The sequence below is a fragment of the Lycorma delicatula genome, chromosome 5, assembly GCF_047948215.1.
Source record: "Lycorma delicatula isolate Av1 chromosome 5, ASM4794821v1, whole genome shotgun sequence".
In the NCBI taxonomy this organism is placed as follows: domain Eukaryota; kingdom Metazoa; phylum Arthropoda; class Insecta; order Hemiptera; family Fulgoridae; genus Lycorma; species Lycorma delicatula.
Window position 1 is genome coordinate 144114693 of NC_134459.1, and position 21001 is coordinate 144135693.

The following is a 21001-nucleotide window of genomic DNA, read 5'->3' on the forward strand; positions in this document are numbered from 1 at the left end:
GAGTATTACTGCACAACCTAAAAATCAAAAGAATAAGGAAAAAGCTTTGCAAAACGTTATTGAAAATATACAAAAAGAAGTTCCTTATCAAGGGAAAAATATCTTTGTGGAGGAAAATAGCAATATTAATATAAATTGTTATATAAAAGTGAAATTTCTTCTACACAAAAAATTCTGTCTTGCAAAGCAGGTACAGATTATGAAGTATCAATTAATTAAACTAGAAAACCAAGACTAAAAATTATGGACATTCAGAATAACATGGATCAACAGGAACTGGAGGAAGATATAAACAAGAGCAATTTTATCAGTTATAAATATGTAATTGTACAGTATTAAATACATTTCAAAACAAAAATGGTCTGCAGTGTGCTATCATTGAAGTATCTTTTGAGTTATACACACAAGTAAGAAACAGTGTCAACTCTATTTACATTGGTCATCACAGATGTTTCTGATGATTTAAATTTAATGTTGTGTACTAACAACTGTGGTAGAACGGGTTACAGTAAGAAAAGGGGCAAAAATCCTACCATGTGTATTCAATGTGGTGGCAAGCACAATACTCTTACTTGTATAAATGAACAATTATTCTGCTTTAACTGTATATATGCTAATAATAAGTTCCAATAGGAATAAATACCAATCAACTTTCTATAGTTATGGTAACTGCGAAAGTATTTACATTTCATTTAAGCATTGTATTTCTAGTACTGACTACCTCATATATCCAGATATTTTAAGATTTATCAGCAGCATACACAGATAAATCAATTCATCTTCATTGAAGATAAATATTGCAGAAACTTAAAATTTGTAATAGATAACTGTATGATTGGATCTATTTTTAAAACGAGGGTGAAGCAAATAAAGGTAATTTTGCTATTCTACACAGCAAGCAGTCCTGAGCTGGATGGTGGAGTGGGTGGTTAATGTTCAGTGTGTTAGAGAGAAGGGACCAGCTTGGTTAGCCCTTCTGCTCTGTTCTATTATCAGTACAGCCAAGAATGTGCAAGAGGTTCCATCGTCTGTTGCACAGCATATAATCATAAAGTTTTTATCTAATGAAGGTATTAAACCCGTGAAAATTTTAAATCATTTAAAGGTACCGTTTGGGGACACTACACTATTCCAGAACCAAGTGTATATGGACCAAACAATTTCAGAGTGGGCAAGAAAGTGTAGAAAATGAAAATCATGAACGACACCCAAGGTCAACTCTCACAGCTGACAACATCTGTGTGTTTGAGAGCTTACTGAAGGTGATCGCTGGTTCACTGTTAAAGAAATAACATCAGAAGAAGTATCAGGCTATGGGAATGCTCAATCCATTATCAATGATCATCTTGGTTTTAGAAAAATTGTGCTTGACAGGTTCCAAGGTTGTTGACCAAAAATAAAAAACAGATCAGGTTGGAGATCTGCAAGACTTCTGAATTGATTTCAACAAAAAGCAGATGATTTTTTGAGATGCGGGTCCATTTTTACACTCAAAAATGGTGAGTAAGGAGTGGCAAAGGAAGGATGAGGGGCTTCCCAGTGAAGGCCAAAATCTATCATTCAGCTGGAAAAGTTCTTACAACGATTTTTTTTGACTCATGATGAGATTTATTCACTGATTTTCTCCATAATCAACCAACAGTAAATGTGGCTTACTATTGTCAGCAGCTACAGTCAACAAAAGTCACCTACTTAAACAAAAGACAGGGTATGCCCATCAGAGATGTCATCCTTCTCCATGACAATGCCAGGCCACACACCATGATTTTGCGAAGGGATAAAATAGAAAAAATGCACTGAGAAACCCTCGACCACCTTCCCTACAGTCCAGATTTGTCCCCGTGTGACTATTTTTTGTTTGCACCCTTGAAAGATTTGCTTGGAGGGGAATGATTCGAAAACAATGAAAACGTTGAGAAGCATGTGTGCAATTGGTTGATAACTCATCCTCAAATATTTTATGAACAAATTATATTCAAGCTTCCAAATCGTTGGCAAAAGTCATCAAAATGACTGTCATCATGAATGTCATTAAAATGACTAACAGATTATAAAAATTAATAAAACTGTTGCTTATAAGTAACTTTGAATTCTTAACTTTGTTTACTACTACTACCTTAAGATCTGCTTAACAGTTTATTACATCTTACAGACTAATACCAAAATTTAAGCTGTTTAATACCTGAATCTATTATCAGCACACGTATGAGTAAAATCAACTACTAGTTCAAATGGTGAATGACTAAATGGTTTTAAAGTCAAAATTACATGATAAATAAGGAGATCTGAGTTTGTATCAGCAATTCTGTGAAAAAAGACAAACAAAATATTTGGATCAATATAACCACATCAAATCTTTTAGCATTAATTGAAGTGGTTCAACAAACTTATATATTCAAGAATTTTATAGCAAAGTTTAGAATTCATAAAAAAAGCATTTTCTACAGACAATAATACTTTAAGACTACAATACTATTATAACTCAATAATTATTCTACTGAATTATTATATGTAATAATAATAAGTTATATTGGGGTGTATCATGAAGTTCTCCTGGGACATAACCTATTCTACTCATGAAAATAATGGAAAAAATTTCATACAAGCATATGTCCTAAAATACTTCATTTGAAAGTTACAGCTAGTGAAAGATTTCACTCGTTTTTTAGACCCCCCCCCCCCCCCAATGGTGAAATGAGGTCATATTGCAATTCTTTGTATGTTATTAAGGGGCAGAATTAGTGATATCTTATGGTTTTTGGCCTGAAAAATCAAAATAGGTTCCAGAATGATATATTAGTAGTTTTTGAGAAATCTAGAGTGAAATCCAATTAACTGAAGTAAAAAACCCTCTTTTTTATGTTTGATGTACAATAACTTTGTTAAATGGGTAACACATAAAACTTTTAGACAAAACTTGATAGAGAATTTAATTTTGAACAAAATAGTGTAAGTTGAATAACATAAAGTTAGAAAAATTCAAATTTTATTTAGGAACAGTACATTCGAACAAATTGCCAGTTTATAATAAATGTTCAAAAATGAGCCCACCATTTTCAACACATTTTTTGGCATGCTACTGTACTAATTTTGTTCCTCTTTTTAGTTATTCAGGACTGTCCTTAAGTTGCTCAGCTGTATCCATAATGTGGAAAATTAATTCCTCATGAGAATGTATTTTTTTTTGATACAATATTTTTCATCCATTCCCACACGCAAAATGTTTAAGGTGTTAGATCAGGCAATCTTGGTAGCCGGGAATGTGGAGCTCCACATTCGATCCATTTCTCAGGGAAATGATGAATTAAGAGAGTAGATATGGCACAAGAGAAGTGGGGAGATGTGCCATTGTGCTGAAAGTATACTTTACGTCTCAGTACTAGAGAAACATCATCAAGCAGCTGTGGCAATACTTGAAAAAAGTACAAGTAGATATCAGCATTTAAGCGGCCAGGTAATATGAATAGTCCAAACAGCTGATTGTGAAGAAGGCCAAGTCATACATACACTGATGCTAAATCAGTGTTGAAAATCGCCTTCTACCTTTTCATGAGGATTTACTTCTTTCTGCCCATGTATGCTTATTGAATAAATTGTTGATGTCCTCTCGAGTGAAATTTGCTTCTTCAGTAAAGTTATTGTATGTTAAACCACAGGATTTTTTTACATCAATTTATTGGTTTTCACCCCAGATTTCTAATAAAAACTACTGCAGATATGGTTCTGGGACCTGTTTTATTCTACTTTTCAAGTTAAAAATCATAACAGATTATTAATTCTGCCCTTTAATTTATGTCCTAAAAATTTCAGTACGACAGCTGAAATCCAAGCGAAATCCTTCACTAGCCATATCTTGCAAACAAAGCATTTTAGGATATATGTTTATGAACTTTTACCATTATTTTAAAGAATAGAATACATTATGAAAAATGTCCTGTGAGAACTCACAGGAAATAGAACCCTCCGAAATAGAACTACTCTATTTTCAAATTCTACTCTTTATCAAATGATTTCAAAGATCCTTTTTTATTTTGTGGGGGAAGTTCTTCATAGCAAGTTCTGTTCAGATAAGTGAATGGAAACATTTTTTAAACAAAAAATATTCTCATTAATCTATACAGGTGATTTAATAACAAATAATTCTAATATTCAAAACGTTTTCTAATAAAAAATAAAATTCTTAAAAAATTTTAAAAACAAAAAAAATATTATTTTAAATATTGAGGAAAAACAATAATACATATTCCCACATCTTCTACAGTTTAGCTCATGCTTACAAGCAAACTTTTTATCGCTTCTCTGAATTCTTTTAAAAGAATACTGATATTTAAAAAAATAAATAAATAAAAAATTAATTAATTAATATAAGGTTAATTATAACACATAAAAGTATATAAAAAAATAAAATTAAAAATAATATCTTTTAAATTTAACTTATATCTTGTCTTTCAGAAGTTGTGTCAAATGAATTACAATTAAATAACTGACTGCTGTTTGTTTTTATTTTTGTCATAAACAAAGAAAAAATAAATAAATGAAAAAGTAAAACTTCACAGATGAATTGAAAAAGTAATATTTTTTACTTTTTATTAAAACGATTCTCATACATCAAGTAAATTAAATGTTATGAAGTAACAAGGTGCTGGGTTTAGTTTTGTTTCATGCTCTTTGCATTTATTAGAGGCTAGTGTAATAATACCATGCTTAATGACCACATAATTTTTAATTGATATCGACTGTTTTCTGTAAAATCCAATCAAAAGCTTTAATAAAAGTTGACAAATTTGCCAATTTTTTTGCTGCTAAACACAAAATATTTTCAATGAATCTTTATACACAATTTACATCAACTTTTAGGTTAAAAAATTATATTTTCACATATAAAAAGTAGGTATTAAATGCTTGTACAGTAATTAGAAAAAGAAAGATATATCTTACTTAAATAACATGTAGATAAAAATTTGAAAATGATGTAAAGATACTAACTTGTAACGACGAGCAATATAATAAAATACTGGATAGCCAGCTTTAGATGTACCAGCTTGATAAAATATATTTAAATTTTTAATGCACTTGAATTCTTCTTTTTCATGCATATTATGTTTTACCATAACCTCTTCAAAATTTGTTCCAGACATATTTATTGAATTCCATCTTGTGTATGTAGTAAACAAAACACTGTAAAAGAGGAAAAACAACCAAATCTACATTAAGATGTCAATAATTCATTAATTCCTGTTTATCTGGAAATGTAAGTGGGTCTTGTTCCCACTGGTAATGGTAGACACAAAACTCATGGTTAGTCAGCAAAATGTATAAAACATATTAGTTTAAACTAGATAAACAAACAGAAATCTAATTTGTTTCTGTTAATTTGTGCTTTTATGAACCACACAGTAATGGATATACAAAGTAATTCAGAGATATTGGTGATTGTTAACAACAATGATAAAAATAATATTGTGTTCTAGTAAAAAAGTAAATTGCAATCCTTGTGCTGGGCCTGCAACAAAAGAAATGTATCAGGTAATGGCATCCTGAAAATTTAAGGGTGCAATTATTAGGAAAAAAGTGCCAACAATAAGTTAGGGTGGGTGCTCTTCACTGCATGATATAAAAAATGCAAAAATAAACATTAAATAATAAGAATAACTAATTAGGACAATTGGAAAAGTTCTGCACTAAAAAAATTTAATTCAACAAAAACTGATGAATGATCCAACAATTAATGAAAGGATGAATTTTTATTCGTAGTCTTAAACCTCAAACATCAAATTTATAGCTGTCAATAAATGATCAAATGTAATTTATTTTCCTTTTTTATTTACATTAAGGATTATTATTTAATAACTTAATTATTTTTTATTTCTCAAAGTAAATTATAATTGAAGATCAAGAAAAAATAAAGGTCCAAGTTACTTGTCAGACTGGTTGAGTCTGCTATCAATTTATATGACATTTTAGACCCTTTATGAGTATATCCAATAATTTATAAAAAAGAAATTGGTCTAAAAATCGCAAGACATTTCTCAATTGATGAAATTCTGTATTATTACATTTGTAGGCAGCTCATTCATTGACATAAAAAATATATGTATATGTTAAATTGTATAATTTGTTATTGTATAAAATAAAAGCAATTTTTTATGAAACAGCAACTAACAGAATAAAAAGTATGAAATAATCTCTTTACTTCATATCCATTCAAATTACCACGAAACACACATAAATATAAAAAACAAATAACACATTAATGCTAACTGTTCGAGTCAATTTTAGTTACATATCTAAAGAGGTAAAAATTACACACTTGTTTAATATTCTTTGAAATTACTGATTACTGATGCACCTTAAAAGAATACCTTAGCAAATGCAGAAAAAATTTAAAAAAAGATTTATTAAGCTGAATACTTCAACATTATGACTAATACATGGACTGCTATTGACTATTACTATTTACCACTTTATGACTAATTTACTACTTTTGTCAAAATATCAGCAAAAACGAGCCATTCAATTCAATTACTTTTCTATATTTTGTATTATTTAAATTTTTATTACCCAATTTTTTTCATTTTGTCATGTTTATCTCATTACTTAGTTGATTACTCTGACAATACACAGTAACAAACTCACTAACATGACTGCATGAATGGGGACCAAAACCCACAATTTTGGTAACATCTATATTTACTTTATAGTTAACTTCCCTAAAAGTTGACTGAAAAAAGTATTTTCATGTTGAATGAATCTTTATTTATTCTATGTAAAAAAAATTGTTGCACTGATTGGTTCACACATGCACAGTAGATTTAAGTGTTGGGAAAGTAACCACCACAGTGTTGTCAGTTCATTGTTGTTTGCTTTTATGAGACTGTTTAAATGAGTGTAACAATAACAAATCCTGCCAGTTGTGAAGTTCAATCAGATTTCTAATCCAAGAGAACGTAATACTGCTGAAAGTCACAGCCAATTTTGTGAAACATATGGGTCTACAGCAATGGGTAAAGGAAAAGTGAGGCAATGGTGTAATGAGTTTAAGGAAGGCTGTTTAAATGTTCCAGATTAACAGAGAGTGGGAGGCCTAATGTCCGGACTGAAGATTTTGTTGAACAAATGAATGCAAAAGTGAGAGAAAATCATCACTGTACAATTAGCAAACTTTCTCTAAAATTTCTGCAAATTTCAAAAACAACATTAAGAATAATGACTAACACTCTAGGCTATCAAACTATGTACATGATAGGGGCTGAAAATGTTGAGAAGCACTAACTAAAGTCAGGGAATGACATCTGCACATGCTTTTCTTGACCGCTTTAAAACCATGATAGAAACAAATTTTTTCCCATATTGTTACTGATGATGAAATGTGGATTTTGTACGTTAATGCTGAAAGAAACAAAAATCCATGCAGTGATATCATTCCAGTTTACCTGAACCAACAAATTCAAACAAGCCCAGTCTTGAAGTTAAATGATTGTAACCATATTCTGGGACCAAAAATGTATGCTTTTGATTGATTTTATGGAACCTGGAACATTCATGACTTCACAATCTATTGTGAAATACTTTGTAAACTGGGTCATGCCATTCAAAACCGATGATGGGGAATGCCGAGATCAGGAATTGCTCTTCTTCATATTAATAGACATTCACACACAACTGAATGCACAGCAGAAACAATTAGAAAATTCAGATGGGAGATTTTTTATCCTCTCCTTCACAGTCCTGATCTTGCGGCTAGTGATTCTTCGTACACCTAAAAATTGGCTTGCATCTCCACAATTCAAGGAAAGTGAGGAGTTGAAAATCTCATTGCAAAAGTGGCTACCAATCCCAGGTGGCAGAATTTTATACAGTGGGTTTGAAGAAGCTTGTTTTACAATATCAAAAGTGTTTGGAAAGAGATAGTAATTATGTAGAAAAATAAAGTAAATATGTAAGTATTTGAAATTAATAAATTTTTCATTTTTTCAACTATTCTCATTCAGCCTTTACTTTTGAACCACGCCTCATATGCTTCAAATACTCTCAATACAGAATTTCTTTTTTTGTGAAAACATTTTAATTACTTGGAATCCACAGGTTTATGTTCTGGTGGTCCAAGATAAGCCAAAAGTGTTGCCATTTTATCAAAAGGTCGTCTGCCAACAGCTTTATGATCACGACTGCTGGATAAATAATCACCAATCCTCTCTTGATGATTCCATAATAACCTATGCAATGCTAACACATTTGCATCACTAATAAATGACATCGAATGAGATCCCTGGTCCTCAGTTTCACAATCAGATGCTATCTGAATAAAGAACCTTTAACAGAAAAATAAAATACAATTAACTAAATTTATGTAACCATCAATCAAGCTAAATTTAAAGTTACTTCAATAAAAATTACAATATTCATAAACAAAGTTTATTTTTTAAATACCTGCGTCCTATTTCAAAATGAGCTCTGAGAAAATCATTAAACATTATCATGTGTTGTTCTTTACTAAATTCAACATGATTAGCAATATTTTGTAAAATTTTTGACATCAACATCAGGCCTCTCTTGACATTTGGTGGCACTGTTTTCTCCACAATTCCCATCTCCTGAGGTGAAACTAAAAGAAAAAATAAAACAAAAAAAAAAAATAGATAAAATAAAAATTAACAGATTTAATTAATAATATACCATCAATATTTAATAAAGCACTTAAAAAAAAAACTTAATTCATTATCAAGACAACTTGAAAAAAAGTTAAATGTATAAATAATTTAAACAACATATGTGCTAAAAACAGCTCAAAAATGAACATGTTGCAAGAGACTTGCGTCAATGGATAACTTTATGATAATGAATTACTTGACACCTAGGTTTGAAAAATGGGTACTTATTGATTTAAAATTTTGTCCTCCCTTTGTAATAATTTTTTATGTTTTCTAATTTGAAAGGAACTTTCAGAGAAAAAAAACTAAAGGTCATAAGATTTTATTTAATGAAATATACATACATATCTGTAGAGGCTTACAAAAAGTTCTAAAAAATCACATTAACAAAACAATTTAAAATAATTGAAAAACAATAACGCAAACAAACAAGAAAAAGAAAATGAATCAACCTATGACTCATTTACAAATTTTGAGTAACTATTTACAAACGGGTTTAAATCCTTACTTACTTCAATAAACATGCACATATGCATAAAAAATGAATTTTAAAAGTAACATAAAGCAACAAATTTGCACAAATTAAAATTTGATTACATTAATTATGGCAGGAATATCGATCTGATTTAAAAAATAAATTATAAATTATCATCAAGCAGAAGGCTTTATACTAATTAGCAAATAATTAACACAGAATATATTCCTGAAGTGCTCCTTCAATAGCAGAAAGGACAGGGTGCTCTAATTTTTTTAGAGTACAGACACCTTAAAAACGTATTTTGAATAATCTCAATTTCATGAATATACTTCTATTGATAAAAACTCCATATGACTGTTCTCTCCTAAAGTACACTCCTGACATTGTATAATTTTATTATGACACCATTATGAAAGGGCATTTTTATATTTCTCACCATGAAAACAAAATTTCTATAAGACTTAGCTATTATTTGATGCATAAATGTTTCTTGTACATAAGACAGGGATTAAGCAGTACTCAGAGGTCTTTTATTTCAGAGACTATTGTCTCTATTATTATTATTATTGTTTTCTATTGTTTAACTATAATTATTAATGTTTTCTGTAATTATTATATTGTGGTTTATGAATGAAAACTAATATTTTACATTTATTTCAATTTAATTCTCATACTCAATTAAACTTCATGGAGCTACATTATCATTATCAATCCGAAGCAACCTATAACATAACAATTGACTGACCAACAAATTTATATCATTGGGAAACAATAAACATAAAAATTAATTATATTAATAAACAAAAAAGAAAAGGAGAAAAAATAGAGGGCCAGAGTTGCTCCCCAGAGCTATTAGTATCTAATGGTCTAGATAATTCAACTTTTAAGTTGACATACTAGACCTTCAAATAACTTTTGACGGGAGGTTTAGCAGGTCATCTGAAAACCCAACTGACTATAACTTTTTAGTAGAACATTATGATATACCCTGTCATGTCTTTTTAAAATCAAGAAAAATAGCCTCTCTAAATATTTTTTATACACAACAAATAAGTAAATATATATATTTTTTCTCAATAAGTTTTATATTCATCATGCTACTGAGAGAACTTTATTGAATTTAAACATTTACTGCACATACTCATGACTCGACTTGGAACAACTACTGCAGCAGGAACTTGCACACTAGCTGCATCAACTACTAATGGCATTAATGTAAAAAAAAGATTTTAACAATTTTAATAAAATTTGTTGTTGAAATGCTGAATAAAGCCAATGCCACTTGAAATATTAATTTATTTCTATAAATTTTGTACCTTCTTCAAATGAAATACGCAAAATATTTTATTTAGAAAATACCAAGATCACAACAAAGCAAAAGAAACAATTTTAAGACTAATATTTTGGAGACACTGAGTATAATAAAATTATTTTTTAAATAACGTATATGAAGGCTAAACCTATTCATAGGGTATGATAGCTCATAAAATTTAGATGCTCAACATTAATTTTAACTAAAGATTATAAAGGAAATATTTCTTGCGTTTTATATATAAAACAGTTTATGTTACGGCAAAAATCAATAAAATCAGTCAAATACAACCCCTGAAATAAGCATGTTTACAAACTTAGCATTCTGAATAAATTTTTCACTCACCTATGGCAGGATTGATGAATCTAAGGAAAATAACTGTACCAACTGCTCCAATATTATTTTGGGGTACCTGAGGGAAGCGCTTACTTAACACTTGATACAAGCAATGACACATACTACGCAACTGAGGTGGAAACCTAAAAAAATACAACCAAATGACATTATACATTTTATAACACACATAATTTAAAAACAAACATGTGAATGAATTCAATAATTCCCTTTTAGGCTGAAATGCATATTTGGTCCCATTCTAAAGATTTTAATCTTGCTATCAATAATTTAAAATCCAAGTAAAATTATTACAATTTTCGTGGCTGGCAGCATTTTTGGGAATTTTAGCAATCAATTTTTACAAAACATTTTTAGTTACAGATTTGAATTAATAATGTTAACATATTCAAGAACTCATTCTTCAATGGACTCTCTAATGAAAGCTTATTATCCTGCTGAAAACTTACATTGTATCCTTATATTATTCTTATATTGTAGAATGAAAACTTATCTTGATGCTTCTTTGATAATCTTTAAGTACTATAGATATTACATGTAATTATTAAATTTTATCACAGTTTTGTATTTTTACTGATGTATTTATAATTTTTATTAACTCAACATGAGATTAGGTTTGATCATCACTGGACTTATTCAGATAATTTTCACAAAACACTATTTTTATATAACTGTACTCAAGACCAATGACTGATCAGCCAGTGGATTCTATTTGACATATTTTAACTTTTTTGCTATCTTACTTTTAAATATGAATCTTTTTTACCTCCAAAATAAAAACTGTACATTCAAAGGTTGAGGGTTTTAGCAAGTCATAGAATTTCAACACAATGTGAAATGTGATTAGGCAAAAAATCTCCTGGTAACATCCACAAAAGCTCTTGTTGTATGGCCGGTGGCATAATTTTATTAGAAATTTATTGACCTCAAAATACATTGAGCTCTAGTTATAAAATTACATAACATCATAATATACATATTGAATTTAATGTAACCATATGACTGTCCTTCTGAATGACTTCTATTCTTTGAACATGCATCCATATATTTTTCTTTGTAGATTAACTCAAGATAATATATGTATGATTCTACTACACTCAACTGCTGAATTCAAGCAAGAAATCAGACATTGATATTGACAATTTATTGCTATTCAGCAAGAATCTGTCCATGCCACAAGAAGTAGCTGATTGAGCTGTGAGAAATTTCAGAGGGAGAACATTAAGTATGTAAAAGATTGTGCAAACTTTGATGAGAAACAGTGGGTGATTTGGAATTAACATGAAATAAAATACTATAACAATCACTTTTTACAAAATACATTAAAAATATGAATGATTAATTTTAATTCCTTTTTTATTCATGACATCAAAACATTGAGATCATTTTACTGAACCTGTATTACCATTTATGGAACATATTTATCTAATTTACTCAATTTAGCATAAGGTCAAGTCCAATAAATTTTTATTTAGCAGTTGTGATAATTCAATTAATTTTTAATTTTTTTTTTTCTATAACCTTTATAGTTCCATTTTAACGAACTGAGTGTACAATGGATACATAAGTTAATTAATGGAATATATGGAATCTGACCTCGATCTTTTAACTTCCTTCTTTATGAATACAATTAGGGATGTATTTTATAAAATGTACTTGAACTCAATTACTGTATACAACATCAAGATGTGAGGTACCTGTAATTTATTTCTGATAAAAGTCAGTAAGATAAAACATATACTTCAGAGCTTATTAGCACATATTATGTTTAAAAATGAAGTGGAAAATCTACCAACAAATTCAGCTAAGTGAAAATCTGACAGCTAGCAGAGATACGTAATAATAAAATCTAACTATAGCTAAGCAGCAATGATTAAAACTTTTCCCTATATAAAACAAGAATAGGCTAAGAGGATAATTTCCTTCTTTAATTTAAAAAAAAAAATGAAAACTCACTTGTCAGCTGAAGAAACTATAGCAGTAAACACCTTTTCAGTCAATGCAATGAGGTTTCGTCTGTTTTCTTCTATGTTCTCAGAAGGATCAAGTCTATAATAAAATTAAAACATATAATGTAAAAAAATTCCTCTATAAAAGATATTCCAAGCCATTTAATTAAAATTACAAAATTGTTACTTGACTACTACAAATTATAAAAATTTGTAGTACTTTCTTGACATTTCAAGGATCTTAAAATTTAGCTCTTCCCCAGTGATAAAGATGATAATTATTTATGCCTGCATAAAATTACAAAAATGCTCTAGAATTTTTTATTAAATACTACTGGTTAATCATCTAAAAATTTATAGAAAAAATTTAAAATTAAAAAAAAATCAAATTTAATCACTGCAATCTACATTATTGTTGTATAATTTATAGCTGCACATAAAAGACTGATATCACCACAACAGAAACTTGAAAAAACAATTTTTTTTTTAATGAGCTGACTGTACCATTCTACCATTAAACTCATGATTAGACTAATCTCAAGAAACAATATTGAAAACAACAAACAAATGGTAATAATTACAGATAGTTTTAATGTAATATTTAATAATTAACTGAAAATACAATAAATAGAACTAATCATGAGAAAAAAACAAAGCTGATCAAACCTTGCAGGATCCACTTCAAAGCTAATTTGATTAGCACCTTCAATAAGTGGTTTAACCAATGGTTCCAAAAGAGTCTGCAAATAACATGCTCCATAGATCTTGAAGCAGAATGCCATAATTTTTGATCCGAGAGAGTTACCTCTGAATAAAGTTTGCATGCAATCTGACACTTCTACCTCTCTATAAAACATATTCCATAACAGTGGTGAAAGGAGATGTTTAGCATCAAATAATGTAACAAATACTCTTGCCAATTCATCCTATGCAATAAAAAAATAAAGAAAAATTAAGATGGCATTATAAATTAATAAAATAAAACATTAAAAATAACAAATATTGTACTCTAAATGACACAACTTCTTGATTAAGAAAAAATTGTTACTGATATTATGTAGATCAGGAAAATCTAAAACTATTCTTAATGGGATTTCAACTACAAAAAAAATACTCCAACTGGAAGTGTTTTGGAAACAGGAAAAATAACAGTGCAACTTACTATTAAGTATGTATAGAAAATAAATATTTTTCTTGTCTATGTAAAAAAAAATTTGTTCTGACTGCTTTAAATAAAACTGTAACTGATGGAGTAAAAGGTGCATTACTTGAACATTTTATATCTCAACCACTATTCGGGACTTTGTACAATTTAAGTTATAAAATCCAAGTCCATAGACAGAATCACCATGTAACTGACTTCAACAAAGCAACTATCGTAACATTACATTGGCTACTGTCTTTCTAGCAAATTAGATGGAGTCAAGTTCACATCCGATCTGATTTGAATGATACCAAATTAAGGAAGATGAGATTCAAGGATATAGAGAAGTTGATATGAAGGGAACAATTAAACCACAAAAACATTGCAAGCTTCCACGGAAATTGGCTGCTTAAATGTATTTAAAGTCTACAGGCTTACAATAAATTAGAATGGCTACATCATCATTGTTTTCAGCCAACTTTTTTTTAGTAACATAAGAAACTGAAACTAGTCATCGGATATGTCTATTTCATTTACAATATCTGTTTTTTCATTTGTGGTGTCTGGCTGTATCCAAAGAAGTGAAGATTGGCATCACAAGATAATAGCAAAATCTCAGTTCTAGTCAAAGCAAAATCCTTTAAGTTATTCTAAAAACATATAACAGGGAGTAGCAACCTGAAATATTTAGATCTAAAACAAGGACATAAATTTATAAGTAAAAAATGGAAATTATGCTTATTAACGAACTTTCTAAATGATTTAAATTTAATACCATAAGTTTAAGTTTGAACAGGTGACTATATTGTTGGCAAAATAAAAATAGATGATATCAACCATATAAGTCAAAAGCTTAAATAAAAGCTAGCATATCAACTGCTCTATATGATATGAGATGACACACATTTCAAGACTGTTAACAGTGATGGTTTAACAGGGACTCTATTATGACAATTCAAGGTGATTAGTTATTTTGCTTGAGGCAATGACAAAGGGAAAATGTATAAAAGGTAGGCCAAGACAGGAATGGTAGAAACTGTAGTCACCAACCTTAGGAATGAGATGAAGACATTATAATTCTGATAACAGACAAATACACAAAACTTGATAAATTCAAACAAATAATTCTCATGTATACAATCATATGCATGCATAAACACAAGCAGAATAAAATAAAAATTGAAGCTGACCATTTGAGAAGTGGTGACAACATTTGCTAAAGCCATAGCAATTGGTAACTCTCCCTTATCACTTATCATGGTAACAAGCTGTACAAGCTGTTCAAATCTATCTGCCAACACAGTGTCTGCGAGCGTATCAAATTCAGTTCCCTGTTGTAAAATTTTTGTTAACACTTCCATAAATGCCGCTCTAGTTTGCAAATCTCTGTTATATGCCAATTCTACAACCAAGTAAAAATAAAATTGTTATACACTTTCAGGAAAAATTTATCATAAAATATAACACTTTAAAAATAAAAATATTTATCAAGTTTTTGATAAAACCATGAAGTAAATGTGTAGCATTCTGTCAGATTGTAGCTACAATTTCAACTGAGTATGACAATAGTCTGTATTATTTTTTTGCTTGGTTCAAGACATATATTATTGATTAAGAAAATCTTCATAGTTAGAATTATAATATACAATAGAAATTTACAAGTGCATAATTTGATTGTTAAAATTGCAGTATTTTTATTTATCCTTATTAAATAGTTAACACATTATGTGTCCAATTTTTTATTGTAATTTAATTAAACTAACATCACCATTGTACATTTTAAAATAAAATAATAAACCTAATGGTGCATTATGTTCTGCCAGCCTCTGAACTATCGAACTGAGAATGTACACTACACTTCATTTACACTCATACATATCATCCTCATTCATCCTCTGAAGAATTAACTAAACGGTAGTTACCGGAGGCTAAACAGGAAAAAGAAAGCCTCTGAACTAACACTGAATAAACTAATAAAAAATATTATTTTTGATAAAAGAGTTATACCTTACTTTAAATTATTATTCACTTTATGTAAATAAATTAAATCACTATTCAGAAATAACTAGTTTAAAGTAAAAGAAATAGTCAATATCTCATGTTTCTGTTTTTTGATAATAAAGCGCAACAAAATAACAATGCCATTATTGTTATGGCTAAAAATAATTTAAAATTTAGAACTTAACTTTAAATTTTCTAAACATAATAATTAACTCACCAATTGATGTCATGAGGCCACTATCAATATTAGCTGAAAGTAGATTTGACATTGCTTGTATGGTTGCATTTCTTAATGTATTTAGTTTCCCTCCCACTCGCTGTCTTGAATCTTTTTCTAAATCTTGGGCATCTGTGCAATCGTTTAAAAGGTTGATAAATAATGTGAAATACCTGTAAACAGTATTTAATGAAATAATTATTAAAAAAGAATCATACAACCATTTTGATAATTTTTATTTTTTGTTAGGTGCTATCATTAGCTTTAGTCATGATTGATATATTTAAAGAAAGAAATGGCATTTTTTTGCCAAAGCAAGAAAGTTAACAAGACGAAAGAAAATTTTAATTTTTTTAAACACTTAATAATGGTTCTGAAATGGGTTTTTGTTTTTTTCTTTTTTTTTACTTTTAAGGCGGCAAAGGACCATTTTAGTCAGAATAATTCAAGTCTTTTTTGCCGATCTTTTGGCCTTAGCTTTTACTTTCTCCCAATATTTAGTCATTCTTAATGATCTTGCTTTACGATCCTCTTCTCAATAAACCCTGTTTGTATAATTAAAAGTTCTTACTTTAAAGTTGGTATTCGGATCTTTAATAACAAATTTTAATTTTTCGGATTTATTAAGTAAATCTTCGTAAGTCAAATTTAATTCTTGCATATGGGGCATTCTTTTACAAAACGTACAGATTTGGTCGAAAATTGACAGACACATTTTTGATTTAGCTAAAACTTTTTTTACATGTTCTATACGACAAAAAAAGATATACCTATTCAAGGATTTTTTTCTTTTCATTTTTTTGGAAAATAGAAAGGATTGAAAATTTAAGAATTTGGTGATTTTTGGCTTGTAGTATATTTAAAAAAAAATCATAACTCTGGTTCTATTTGAGCTACAGATTTCATTTTTTTTTCATTTTAAAGGTAAAAGAACGAGCTTTAATAAAAAAGTACTTGAAAAAAAATTATTTACAAATTGAAATTGTTATCAACAATTAAAATGTTTAAATCAATTTTTAACAATTGCCCCCCCCCCCCACGTATCAAGTTTTTAATATTTCTATCGTGTTCTCTTCAAATTTCCTTTCGAAAACGCTTTTTTTATCGATGGGGAAATAATTATTACTATATGACAAAAATTAATTAATCTAGCGTGTTCTTCGAATCAGCTGCGTATTGGCCGATTCCGCTCTGTCAGTACTCCTCGTACGATTCAGTAGCATGCGCTGTGACCCGCGCGCCGATGTGACAGTAAGTATTTTTGGTTACTTTAGCACTTTAAATAATTTATTAAGTCTTTCAGTCCAATTTTGTTTTTCGTTACAATTACAAGTAATGATCTCTCCAAGATATTTAAATTTTTCTACAAGTTCTACTTCATTTCCATTAATATTCACAGAATTAATAACTAAAGGATCTATAGCCATCACTTTAGTCTGAAATGGTTTATCTTATAATAATATTTATGGAAAATATAATTTTACCAATTTAAAAAAATTATTATAAATTTTTAAATTTAAATCATGGCTACACAATTCTTACTTCAAGAAAAGCTGACTTTTTGCTTCTTTGAGGTCTCCTCTATCAGATTCTTCAGGCTGTAATGGAAGTCCTCTAAGAAGTGCAGCTACGGCTTCCATACAGGCTTGATCTAAGTCCCTATAAAAAAAATTAACAAAAATTATCTTGATGTTAGTAATTAAAAGTTTATTTCACACGTGTGCGTACACACACAGTGAGAGAGAGGGGGGTGTGTGAGCTATATCATTATTAAGGGTGTTTAACTTAACAAAGGTCCTATCACTTAGTTTAGTCTATAAATAATAGTTTATTGACGAACACTTAAATAATAATCTACAGAAGGTGTTGAAAATACTTAGTTGTATCCTGTCTATTTCCTGGTTGGATTGGTAATGTTTGTCATCAATTCTTGTAGGGTGTATAGATTGCTATTACAAACAATTTCTTTTAAAAAACCCCACAGAAAGAAGTTTTAGACTAGTCAGATCAGGGGATCTTGGTGGCCGCAATTCTTTAGAAATGATTCTTCCACTGAGAATATCCTGTAGCATCTCCAGTAGAGTGAGCATGTATGGCAAGTGGCGGTGACCTGTTGCAACCAGCAGTCATGCTTATCCTCTTGAAGTAAGGCTATGAATGGTTGGATAGATTTTATTCAAAAAAGCAAGGGTCCTATTATTCATTACCTTAAAACTGCACACCATATGCCTATTTTTTTGTGGCTGTAGAAGAGATTCAAAGAAAATACAGGTTTTCAGGACCCTGTATGTTACTGTACTTCAAACCTAAAAAAACATGTTTCTCAAAACTGAATTCTTCTGTTTTACATTAAATGTCATGAAAACTACAAAAGGTTCTGGGACCTGTTTGATTTTTCAAGAATGGAAAATGCACGATTAAAACATTATTAATGATATTAGAATATTAACTCACCTAGTAATGACACTGACATCTCCTGAACTCGGTGGTGCAATCTGATGAGAAGTCCCCATTACCCAATCAGTAAGGTATTCAACAAGTTTATTCCTAAATTTCATCTCTTGTCTAAATGCTAGATCATCTCTACGTTTCATCATAGCTTCTACTAGTTGGCAAAGTTTGGTCTTGATATGTATTGCATGAACAGTTATGTCTAGATGCCTAACATATCTGTAAAAAAAAGTGGTTATTATTTTTATTAAAATTTCAATCTATTAACTATTATTATATAATTATAAACAAACCTCATACTTATTTTTATGTTATAATTTAAGCTGATCAATTACAGTTACCTTTCTATGACTCATTATATCTTTAACATAGATATGCATTTGTATTCAAGTAATACAGCAATACACATAAAAATAATGAGAAAAAATACAAGAAATAAACAGAATTATCTTTATTTCTGAATGAATAAATGGGAATAAAAAGTTATTTTATAACTGTTAAAATTTCTTGAACTGTGTGCAAATAAACTTAATAAATGAGCAAGAGCTAAAAATATTTTTGCTGTAGTACAGATTTTTTTACAATACTTTTTTATTTCTTTAACATCCGGATCCACCGTTAGGCATTCTTCAGAGGATGAGATGAATGATTTGTAGCAAATCCTGGGACCTCTGGGTGACCGGGACCGCCCGGTCAGGTGTGGCACATGCCTGACCGGGATTCAAACCCGGGACCTCCGGATGAAAGGCCGAGACGCTATCACTCGCGCCACGAAGGTCGGCCCAGTACTTAAAACATTTTATTGTTACTTAAAAAAATATATTTTATAATGGTATTTACAGTCAAATAAACTTATTCAGTTATTAAATTCAGAAAACATGACAGAAAAATAAAATACTATGTATATCTTTTATTTCATTTACTACTGGCAAAATGTAACTCTTGTTTGGCTTAAAATTCTGAATAAGTATTCATAGTAGAGGCCATGATAAAAGTGTAGAAGGACTCCAAATTTAATTTCATATCTTTGTAGATGTACCAAAGTTACACATAAAAATAACTGAAGAAAAATGTAATATGTGCATGTAAAACAAAACAAAAAATAAAATATATATTCATATATACTTAAAAAAAATAATGAATCACAAAAAAGTACTGGACACCAAATCTGCAACCTCTCCACAAGGACACCTCTTAACCACAAAACTTAGGAAACTGGATCTAAGATTTTTTTTGTGTTTTTGGAGGGTGAAAAACGCTTTGGCGTTATCATCACCCAGAACAAAATTTTATAAAAGAAAATAAATAGTAAGAAAAAAAGTCTTAAAAACTAAAAAAATAGACAAACATTTACAACTAATATCACAGCTAAAAATTTATTTTTAAAAACACTTAAAATTAATATCACAGCTGTAAAAATAAAATTAAAAATAACAATAAAACTAAAAATAAAAAGTTTAAAAAATCCAAGAGGAGTGGTGTAAAGGGCCCCCAACTCTGATAACAGTAAGACTTAAAACATTAATATAAAAAAGTAAAAACCTAAGTTAAAAACTAAAATATTTAAAAAGCTAAAACTTACAACTAATAAGACAGATAAAATATCACTGAAAAACTTAAAAACTAATATCACTAAAAAATTTACAACTATTACAGTGGGAAACTTAATAAGATAACATTTATTTTAAAAAAACAAAAAATATATAAAATTTAAATAAAATTCAATAAATTTAACATAGTCTGAGAAGGGTGTAAAAGGTCTCATCTCGGATACAGAATAAAAAAAAAATAATAAAAATCATAATAAAACGAACAGAAAAACTAAAATGTTAAAATTATTCTACAGCACTAGAAAAAAATATATACCACAATTTTAAATTTTATGTAAAATATTAACACTTTGTAAAAATAGCAATATTTCGTCTAAAATTTCCTTTATTGCCCAAAATTTGCTGAATTTTTTTTGTTAATTTAAATTTATGATGCAATGCCGCATAACATGTATAATCCACAAGTATGTGGCGCACAGTCATGGGGCAGTTGCATCGTACACATAGGGGTGCATGTCCTGCTGATATCAGGTGGCCGTGTGTGACTCTGGTATGTCCTAATTGCAATCAACAGAGGACCTTCCTCACAATGAATTTTTCTGCATGAGGAGTTCAATGGCATCTTAAATGTGCTGGAGTTTGTTATCAATAGTAGCCATCCAGTCACCTTGCCACTTTGCACCAAGAGACTGTTTTATACTATTAATAATCAGAAGTAGCAACACAAGTGGTGAAAGGAGGTTGATTACATGCGTCTTTAGCAGTGGAATCTTCACATTCATTACCTGGAATTTCCAGTGGCTAGGAATCTGACAGAAACTCATTTATGTGTTATGATGGTTCAATTCAGCGATTACGTTATACATTTCAGTGACTAAAGGATGTCTAGGGTAA

The 21001-nt window shown here is 29.4% G+C and overlaps 1 protein-coding gene across 1 annotated transcript in view; it reads right to left on the reverse strand.

Annotated features, from left to right (window-relative positions):
• The window catches only part of Nf1 (neurofibromin 1), a 162794-nt gene that overhangs the window by 81288 nt on the left and 60505 nt on the right, over positions 1-21001 (reverse strand). The window contains exons 21-31 of the mRNA XM_075367248.1: positions 18561-18776; positions 17649-17765; positions 16107-16279; positions 15079-15290; positions 13411-13670; positions 12752-12844; positions 10787-10920; positions 8431-8605; positions 8073-8312; positions 4987-5178; positions 2183-2305 (exon numbers count right to left, since the gene is read on the reverse strand). Coding sequence (XP_075223363.1) covers positions 2183-2305; positions 4987-5178; positions 8073-8312; positions 8431-8605; positions 10787-10920; positions 12752-12844; positions 13411-13670; positions 15079-15290; positions 16107-16279; positions 17649-17765; positions 18561-18776 — 1935 coding nt within the window. The remainder of the gene's footprint in view (positions 1-2182; positions 2306-4986; positions 5179-8072; positions 8313-8430; positions 8606-10786; positions 10921-12751; positions 12845-13410; positions 13671-15078; positions 15291-16106; positions 16280-17648; positions 17766-18560; positions 18777-21001) is intronic.